General features: G+C 33.5%; 2 protein-coding genes across 2 annotated transcripts; both read left to right on the plus strand.

Moving 5' to 3' along the window:
• The first annotated feature begins 1,806 nt into the window (after positions 1-1,806).
• On the plus strand, positions 1,807-5,253 carry LOC21406063 (aluminum-activated malate transporter 14). The gene is made up of 6 exons (XM_010106041.2): positions 1,807-2,335; positions 2,418-2,558; positions 2,833-3,105; positions 3,579-3,703; positions 3,842-3,985; positions 4,508-5,253. The coding sequence occupies exons 1-6, from the start codon at positions 2,023-2,025 to the stop codon at positions 5,162-5,164; spliced, it is 1,653 nt and encodes a 550-aa protein (XP_010104343.1). The 5' UTR covers positions 1,807-2,022; the 3' UTR covers positions 5,165-5,253.
• A 1,052-nt stretch (positions 5,254-6,305) lies between these two features.
• On the plus strand, positions 6,306-9,645 carry LOC21406064 (aluminum-activated malate transporter 14). The gene is made up of 6 exons (XM_010106042.1): positions 6,306-6,630; positions 6,766-6,906; positions 7,285-7,557; positions 7,798-7,940; positions 8,056-8,199; positions 9,046-9,645. Exons 1-6 carry the CDS (start codon positions 6,306-6,308, stop codon positions 9,643-9,645), a joined length of 1,626 nt encoding a protein of 541 aa, XP_010104344.1.
• Positions 9,646-10,632: the final 987 nt, after the last annotated feature.

Raw genomic sequence — 10,632 nt, forward strand, 5'->3', positions numbered from 1 at the left:
CAAGACGAAATCCTTATAGAGTTAAAAAATATCGAATCTTAAAGTTATTCTACGAGAAGAAAGAAGAAAGTCATAGTCTGGCCTATAACCGAAACTCCGTGACCTTGACAAATTGTAACTCCTCATACTTATAAGCTGCAGTTTTTTAATGCATGAGAAGTTTGCGACACCACTTTGTTTTGTGGGGTTCATTATTGGTCAGCAAACGCTGCAGTACTGCTCATCTAACCATGTCACATGAACATCATGTCAATGTGTCAAAATCGGTACGGCCACTACTTAGATCTTCTCCTGGTTAGTTGGACCAAAAAAAAAAAAAAAACCAATTTTTGATGTGTCTTATCACATGCAAATACAATTATTTGTTTTCATTGAGCAAAAAAGAAAAAAAAAAAAACAGTTATTTGTTTTCTGCTGTTGATTAATAATTAGTATAAAGTGTAGAATCATCTTAAATCTACGTTCATCAATAATTGAAAATGAGTATATATAGCTTTATCTCTTGCAACGTTTCTTAGCAAAATGTCGAGAAAATTAGGCTACGTAAACGTTACCAAAGGAATTTTAGATAATATTAATTGTTAATTGAAATTTTGGAAATATGTATGTTTCGTATAAGAGTATTTCTAGGTGCGAATACATGTTTTGTATGAGAGCAGTTCTGGGTTCTTCCTCGTCCAAAATTTTGATTACATTTTTCAAATTTCTATATTATTTTTGTTGTTTGTGTATCTGCTGTAATCTGGTTTTTGTAATTTCCAATTATTATATTTCTCTAGTTTGATTATCTATACATTTCGCCTAAAACAAACTCAATTTTTTAAATATAATTATTTTTTTATCTATATTATTTCTCTAGTTTGATTATCTATATTATTTCTCTAGTTTGATTATCTATACATTTAGCCTAAAAAACATTTCGCCTAAAATTAAATATAATTATTTTTAAAATTTTTTTACTCTAATAAAATTTAAAATTTAAAATTAAATTAATAAAATAAATGAGGCTCTGAAACCCTAACATGGATAATTATAGTAAAGAATATGCTTCTTCAAAATAATGTTTAAAATATGTTATTTAGTGTATTTTCTAAAAAAGAAAAACAAAACCCACTCATGCCATTTACTATGAGTAGGTGAAATTAAACCTATCGAAATCACAGGGATGGTTTGCTTATTAGTGGCAGATATGAACCATTAATGTAAATCATGTCAACTTTTATTTTTTTTTTATCATTATTTTTTTTTTGTTTTTGAAAGGGATGTCAAGCATGTTAATTAATACTACTAAATTTTGTTTCTATAAGATTTTTGTCAAGTAATACATATGATTAAGGTACAAGGGTGAGACCATATCATGTAAGAAAACCATAGATTCTGAAAACAAAAACTGTTTGAAGGTAAGATAACATTAGTTTTTTTATTTTATTATTTTTTAAAATATTGTGAGCTTTATCTTTTGCTTACTAGGCATCCCAATAAAAACAATTTGATCACTTGATGATAATCTCAATTTTTTACTAGGAGATAATAGAAACCTCCTCGGCTAATCAATAAACAAATATTTTTATTTATATATCAAAAAGTTAAACAAATTCTTTTACATCAATCAAGCTGGGGTTTTTTTTTTTTTTTTTTTCCACTTGTTTTGACTCTTGGCCATTTGTGAAAGCAACCCACAAACAATTACTATCATGGTCTACTTTTAATAAAAAAGACATGTGAATACAGCAAGACACCTGTTGATTGTATCTATAAAATACCAACTCAAGCCCATTAGAGAAAGTTGGGGTTTTGCATAACACAACCAAAAAAAAAAGCTCCCAGCCTAGCATATTGATCACCATTTATTAGTCCTCTATCAGAACCAACATCAGTATATCATGCTTGTTTCATAGCTGAATAAATTTAAAATTTTCTTGCATCAGAAAAACAAAGACTTGGTGCATTGCAATTGGGCCAGCCATATATATATGTAGAGATATCCTCACCTACAATCCAACATTACATCAATTAAAAAAAATGGTTCCAAAAGTTCATGCAGGCATGGAAGTGGACATGGCTGGGAAGGGGGATTCTGGGAAAAATGAAGAGAGGGGAAGGAAAAAGATGATGGATTTTCTCGAGAAGGCAGAAGGATTACCGGGTTTGGCATGGCAGACGATGTGGAAAGTCGGGAAAGAGGATCCAAGGAGGGTGATCCATGCCCTGAAAGTTGGTTTGGCCTTGACACTGGTTTCATTGTTGTATCTGATAGAGCCTTTGTTTGAAGGGATTGGACATAATGCCATTTGGGCTGTCATGACTGTTGTTGTTGTTCTAGAGTTCACTGCAGGTATAATTTTTTTCCCTTCTAAAAACTCTTTATTAATTTTCTTTTTCATGACAAATATGATCAACAAAGCCATGTCATATAGGGGCAACTTTATGCAAAGGACTCAACAGAGGATTGGGGACTCTGCTGGCAGGATCATTGGCATTTCTGATCGAGTATGTTGTTAATGAATCCGGTCGGATTCTCGGAGCTGTTTTCATTGGAGCTTCTGTTTTCATGATAGGTGAGCTTAGAATTCTGTAAACTAAGCAATCTTATTAGTGACACTTTCTGTATTCGGTAAACAATATTGTCACCATTTGATATTTGTCATGACTAAATAGGTAAGATTCTTGTACTAATAACCCCATATAAGAAAAACAATTATATATCTTTGTACTCCCAAATATTCTCTCAAAATCCTTAAAACTTCCTTAACAAATCAATATCAAATATACGAATTCAAAACTGTCTTGATCTTTGATTTTTATTGAATTTTCTACTGTTTGTCTTGGCAGGAGCTGCAGCAACATACATTAGATTTTTTCCCTACATAAAGAAGAACTATGACTATGGTGTGCTGATATTTCTCCTGACATTTAATCTGATAACCGTGTCGAGTTTCCGAGTCGAAAACGTGTTGAAGATCGCCCATGAACGGTTCTACACCATTGCAATAGGCTGTGGTACCTGCCTTCTTATGAGTCTACTGGTATTCCCAAACTGGTCAGGGGAAGACCTGCACAATTCCACTGTTTTGAAGCTTGAAGGCCTAGCCAAATCCATAGAAGGTGTATTGAAGTGGTTAATTACAATAAAATAATTTTTTTTATTTGTATTAAAAACATAAAAATACGAATCAATCTCGCTCGTGCCTCCAAACTTTAAAATTATTCTCACTTTGCCCCTCAAACTAAAAAAATTTCAACTTTGCACCTGAATTAAGCGTGTCATATGATTTTTTCCGTTTGTTTTTAATATAAATTCTAACAATAAGACCACATGGCAACACTTAATTCACTTTTTTTTATAATTATAACAGAGAGGGTTAAGTTGAAGTAATACATCATTTGGGGACAAAGTAAGGGCCTTAAAGTTTGAGGATAAATTGGGAATGACCCTTAAATTTGTGGGCACAAATAAAAATAATCTTAAAAATAAAATTAGTCTGTAACCAACTAATTAGCCGAATTTTTAATATGATACCAGAGTAGAAAGTACTGAATAGTAATTTACACGAACTACGGGTTATTATTTTTGGCAGCTTGTGTGAATGAATATTTCAATGACACTGAAATGGAAGAAACTCAGAACATATCACCAGACCAGGACCCCATATACAAAGGTTTCAAGGCTGTTTTGGACTCCAAATCCTATGATGAGACAATGGTAAGTAAATACTTGGTTTTTTTTAATTCAAGTTTTCAACTAATAAACTCTTTGTGACTTTTTGTTTCATTGTTGAAGTTTAGATATGAGTTTTATCACTAATACTTGCTTAATTCTTTTGTTCTTCAAATTGAGCAGGCTTTGCATGCAAGTTGGGAACCAAGGCACTCAAGACATTGTCACAAATATCCATGGCAGCAATATGTAAAATTGGGAGCTGTTCTTCGCCATTTCGGATACACTGTTGTAGCTCTACATGGGTGTTTGAGAACAGAAATTCAGGTATAAATAACACTAACTTATATACTGAAATTCATGTGTACCTCAATGTAATTTTCAGAAAGAAAAGGTTATTTGTGAAAAATCTTAAAAATAAAGGGGTACTTTTTGTAATTAAAACTTTTGTTATAGCCAACCATAGATTGTTTGCTCTGTTACTTCTATTTTTCCACGTCAAAAAAAAAAAAAAAAAAAAAAAAAATTCCACATACATTCATTCACAACCCTTCTTTAATTAGAAAAATAAAAATAAATCACTTCTTTACTACGGTCAACATTTTTTTTAACAGTCTTTTCCATTAACTGATGTGATAATTAGTTTATCATGTTATCATTAATTTATAAAATTTGAGTTAGTTATTTCTGTCTTATATTTTAATTGATAAGTTAATTTCATATTGTTGGTGGCCAAAACTTATAAACATATTGGTGAAATGTTCAATAAAACCAACTTTATCAATTCGTTATCTCTTATTTTCTTCCTAATCATAAAACTAGCACATTAAAACATCTTATTTCATACAGACCCCAAGATCAGTAAGAGCTCTCTTCAAGGACCCCTGCATCCGCCTCTCCGGCGAGGTCTCAAAAGTACTAATGGAACTCGCCAACAGCATAAGAAACCGCCGCCATTGCTCGCCGGAGCTACTCTCCGACCACCTCCACGAGGCCTTACAAGACCTGAACACCGCCATCAAGTCGCAGCCCCGCCTCTTCCTTGGCTCCGAAGGAAAAGGGGGCGGGGGCCACTCCTCCATGCTGGCCTTAGCCGCAGCCCATGCAGCCGCCGCCACTGAGAATCCTCCGCGGGGGAGGCGTGAAGTGCAGCCGGGTGCCGCCCAACAAAAGAACTATGCGCTATCAAGCGTGAAGACCGACTCCTCGGCCTTAATGGAGTGGAAGAGAAAGAGGGAGAACCATAATCAGCAAAAGATGTTGAGGCCTCAGCTGAGCAAAATCGCCATCACAAGCCTCGAATTCTCGGAGGCGCTTCCGTTGGCGGCTTTTGCCTCTTTGTTAGTGGAGACTGTGGCCAAGCTTGATCATGTGATCGAGGAAGTTGAGGAGTTGGGAGCAATGGCTTGTTTTAAGGAGTATGATGCAAATAATGTTAGTGTCACTTGTGAGATTCCGAGAATAGATGTTGTTCAGAATCAGTTGCCTTGTCATGGAACTGACTAAAATAGTGGGATGATATATGCAGCTCAAATTTTAGTCATTGAAGGAGGCTTAAAAACAATCTTCTATATATTCGTTGAAATTTTGTTTTAGCTTTTATTCGTAACGACTGACGGTTATTTTTCAATGATTCAGATCGTTTGTTTCTCCATCATTCAATTGACTGAAAAATGAGATGATGTTCGTCTCGAATTACATACTGTATTGTAATTTTAACAACAACAACAATAATAATAATAATAATTGATAACTCTATAAAATAAAGTTATTTTCTCCTTCAAATAATATTTAAGGTTAACTAACTTCGGTACTTAATAGAATTAACACAATTCTCGCGTGCTCGACACTCTATTCATCACTTTATTATTTGTTACCGATAGTGTACGTACACTTGCATCGAAATTTTTTACAACACTAATAGTGATTTTGCTTTTCTGTAGGTGTCAATTTCTTTAAACTATTATTGATATTTTATATTTGTATACAATTTTTCTTTCTTAAGATGATTATTGAGTCGAATATGTAAAAATGTGCGGAGGCAAATTTTCCAGGTGTAGAAATATACAAACAGCATGTTATTAATTTATTACCCGCTATTTATTATGGAGGAAACAAAATATATTTTCAATTATTTTAGATTGTGAAAGTTTTTGAGATTTTAATTATGTGTCTTTATTGCACAATAGTGTTGCAAGGTTTTAGAGGTAACTATTGTATTAGTAACGGTCTTATTAAAATGTTTTTCCCTGGTTCAGACAACTTTAAAAATGTCTATTTAAGAATTCTTAAATTAGAATGGTAACTAAAGTGCTGTTTCCAATAATAAAACCAAAACCTTAGAGAGAGAGGGGAAAAAATGTCTTTTAGAATAAATTGCCAATTAAAGGGATGTTTTGGTAATTATGCAAAGGAAGAAAAAAGAAAAAGAAAAAAAAAAAAAACGCAGCAAATGATCACCATTAGTCCTTTCCTATTTAGAAGCTATATCAACCTCTTTGCACCATCAAGTTTTCTTTCATGGGAGAAACAAAAACTACTAGTTCATATATCATATTTTCAATTCCCCAGCCATTCTTTTACACAATCATTTTACATCTTAGTTCCTTTTTTCTTTTTTTCCTCTTTATATTGAACATAACAAGAAATGTTTGCAAAAGTTCATGCGGAAACAGATCAAGTGGAAATTTCCTTGCCTGGGAAAGCGAATCCCGGGAAAGTTAAAAAAGGGAAAGGAAGGAGAAAGACGAAGAATTTTCTCAAGAAAACGCAAAGGTTACCGGGTTCGGCGTGGCGAACAGCATGGAAAGTGGGGAAAGAGGATCCAAAGAGGGTGATTTATGCACTGAAAGTTGGCGTGTCTCTCACATTGGCTTCATTGTTGTATCTGATGGAGCCCTTGTTTGAAGGGATCGGAGAGAACACCATTTGGGCCGTCATGACCGTCGTTCTCGTTCTCGAATTCACGGCAGGTTTAGTTTCTTGACAACATTTTTGCTTTCGTAAGTTTTGTTGATTTGATCTCCTTAGAACAGGCCATTTTTCTATGACAAATAAAAACAACATGGCCTATAAAAACCATTTCTTACATTGTATGGTTGTTTTAGGGGCAACATTATGCAAAGGATTCAACAGAGGATTGGGGACACTGCTAGCAGGATCTTTGGGGTTTTACATACAGTACGTCGTCAACGAATCCAATCGGATTTTTCACGCCATTTTCATTGGAATTGCTGTTTTTCTGATAGGTAAAGTAGCCTTTCAATTGAGAAAATACGTAACCTGGCAGATTACTAATAATCCCTGAGTGGTCTGATAGGTTACTGATGGTAACCTGCCAAGCTACCAGCGTCCCTGGATGGTTTATTACTCGGGGGTATATTCTGTATCATAGTAATGTTAAGAATTCATGTAAGCTATGAGGTTAATCAAAAATTGATAAGAGTTTTTAGTACTTGATTTCTGTAAAAGTAAAATTAATGTTTTGCCTGTGTGTGTGTGTGTGTTTTTTTTTGTTAGATTTTAGTTTTATGACACCATAGAACTGTTTTTTTTTTTCATGATGTATGTATGATTTTTCTAAATTAGAACTCCAAACTTTGTGCCAATGTGTTCAACCTTGCCAGGAGCTGCAAGCGCATACCTTAGGTTCTTTCCCCACATAAAGAAGAACTACGACTATGGTGTTATCATATTTCTCTTGACGTTTAATCTGATAACCGTGACGAGTTACCGAGTCGACAACATCTTGAAGATTGCGCGCGACCGCTTCTACACCATTGTAATAGGCTGCGTTACCTGCCTTCTCATGAGCCTGCTGATATTTCCTCACTGGTCGGGGGAGACTTTGCACAATTTTACAGCGTCGAAGCTCGAAGGCCTAGCCAAATCCATTGAAGGTACTCCTACGCTTACAAGTTAGTCGGAATTTTATAACATGATATCAGACCACTACTACTCAGCAGTCACCACTATTCACGTTTTTTTTTAGCATAAAAGAAGAACGATTATAACAATATTATTGCCGTCCGACATCACTTATCGCCTTCTTACGTGTCGCGATTTTTGTTAAACTTTTGCGAGCGATTTTTTTATCGATATAATTAACGAAAATATGATTCAAAAATGTGGTTTTATAGCTTGTGTCGATGAATATTTCAACGACATTGAATCGGAAGAAACTGACGATGAATCCACAGAGGATGGTGATGATGATGATCAGGATCTCATATATGAAGGTTACAAGGCTGTTCTAGACTCCAAATCTAATGATGAGACACTGGTAATAATTAGTAATTTGTCATTTTTAATATTGGATAATTTTTCAGTTTTGTTCAAGGCTTATTATTTTGAGATGACCGATGTTTTTCCTTTTGGTGCTTTAAATATTTGAGAAGGCTTTGCATGCGAGTTGGGAACCAAGGCACTCAAGACACTGTTACAAATATCCATGGAAGCAATATGTTAAACTTGGAGGTGCTATTCGCAATTTTGGATACACAGTTGTAGCTCTACATGGATGTTTAAGAAACGAAATCCAGGTAAATACACAAACATTACATTATAGCGCCCATTTTAAAAGCAAACTCCTCTCTCTATCTGGTTTTTTTTTTTTTTTTTTGAAAAAAGAGATCATATTAAATAGTCTATTTTTTGTTTGAATACATGGTATAATTTTCTTAATTTAATATGAGCTTTAACAATTAATTTAGTCAGTAAATTTGATATTTACTTAAATTTATTAATTATTTTAGTCAATAAATATTAAAGATGATATTTTCTCAAATGTGTTAATTAGTTTTATTATATATATAATTTGACAAAAATTGTAGTTTTATTATATATATATATAATTTGAAAATTTTGCTTTTTTCGGCCCAAAATATGGTCATTATTTTAATAAAAACCGGTCTTTTTTTTTTTTTTTTATCAAATCACTTTTTTTCCGGCACTTTGACCAATTCAGTATTTATAACATTTTTCATTCGCCATTTGAACATTCTTCATACATTTATGTAACACTCAATTTGTTTAACGCTCAATATTATAAGTGTTTGATTATATATTTTGTTTAAGTGTAACATTCAATGTTATAAGTGTCAGACTATATATGAATATGTGAGCGATGTTTCAATGACGAACGCAAAACTTTACAAGTGCTTCACTGATTGAGGTGTCTATCTAGAGACATTTTTTTTATAATTATAATGTCATTTGGCTGTTTAGAATTGTGTTAGGGGTTTTACATTTTTTTTTTCATACTCTACCACAAAATTCTCTTATTTATTATTATTATAATTTTTTCAAACAGCATTCTCCTATTTGTTAATTAGGACCAAGCGTAACATTCAACTGATCAACTGATCCATTAATATCTTAATTAACAGACCCCACGACCCGTTAGAGCTCTATTCAAGAACCCCTGCACTCGTCTCTCAGGAGAAGTCTCAAGGGTGCTCATGGAGCTAGCCAGCAGCATAAGAAGCCGCCGCCGCTTCTCTCCGGAGATCCTCTCCGGCGACCTCCACGAGGCCTTGCGAGACCTCAACACCGCCATGAAATCCTCACCGCCGCCGCCGCCAAATGATCATCAGCCTCATGATGAGTCAAAGGGTGATGATCATCATCATCATCATCATGATCACAACAACAATAAGTCAGCTGGCGAGAGAAAGATCATGTTGAAGAAGCAGCCGAGCAGAATCGCCGTGACGAGCCTCGAATTCTCGGAGGCGCTTCCGCTGGCCGCCTTCGCTTCCTTGCTTGTGGAGGCGGTTGTCAAGCTCGATCATGTGATTGACGAAGTTGAGGTGTTGGGAAAGAGGGCTCGTTATTACAAGGAGTTCCAAAGTAGCCGTGGTAGCATTAATGGTGGTCATGATCATGAGAGTAATAATAATAATAATAATAATAATAATAACAATGAAAATGATAATCATAGAGTTAGAGTAACTTGTGAGACACCGAGAGTAATTTTCCCAGAATAATAATCAGGTTTGTTTCCCTTCCCATTTCATAGGTTTTTTAGGAGTTTTTGCGTACTTTAATTGGGCAATTTTTGTTAAATGGGGTATTGTGCGTGTAGTGCTTTTATAAAGTTTTTTTTTTTTTTTTTTTTTTTTTTTTTTTTTTTTTTTTTTTTTTCGTTTTATCCTCTTTGCATTGTTTTTTTGTTCTTTTTTTTTTTTCCCTTTTTTTCATTTTATTTTTTTCCCCTGAATTATAGCACCAATTTTAATTTGCCCCTGAACTATAAAGTTTTATATCGGTTGTGTCTATTCATGACCGAGTTTCAAAGAGACATGGGGAGTGTTTTATATCGGTTGTGGTATTTTGACTAGATATAGGGATTTTTTTTTTTTAAAGAGACATGAATGTTTTCGATATGCTTCGCTATAAAAATGTTAAAATTCTACCATTTTTATTAAAAGAACAAAAAATAATATTGGAAAATTTTATTATGAAAATTGCAAATCTATTTTAAAATTCCTCACGTCTCAATATTTAAAATACATCAATTTTCTTTTTTTTTTCTTTTTTTGCTAACAGCAATGGATCAATATTATATTTAAAAATAAAAGAAAAATAAAAATCAAATTCTCGTTATTTAATTTAGCCCCTGGCCATACGTAAGTCCTAATTGGAAAATACTTACTAATTAAGTACTGAACTATAGTCATATTTGAATTAAATAAAGAAAAAGAAAATGAAAGAAGGATTAATTTCGCCTCATCAAGGTAAAAAATATCGTTAAAAAATAAAGAATATAATTTAGTAACCTAAATCAACTCACATTCACATTCCTACTGAATTTTGATCATAAATAGCCACCTTTATATAAATCCCCCTAAACAAAAAATCTCTCCCATTCTCATATTCACTTTTTTTTTTTTTTTAAAGAAATTAAGTCTTCTTCTTTGACTTTGTTGTCTCCAGTGTCTCTTCATAATGGTCATAATGATCATGTATACTTA

This window comes from Morus notabilis, unplaced genomic scaffold, assembly GCF_000414095.1.
Source record: "Morus notabilis unplaced genomic scaffold, ASM41409v2 Scaffold69, whole genome shotgun sequence".
Taxonomy (NCBI): domain Eukaryota; kingdom Viridiplantae; phylum Streptophyta; class Magnoliopsida; order Rosales; family Moraceae; genus Morus; species Morus notabilis.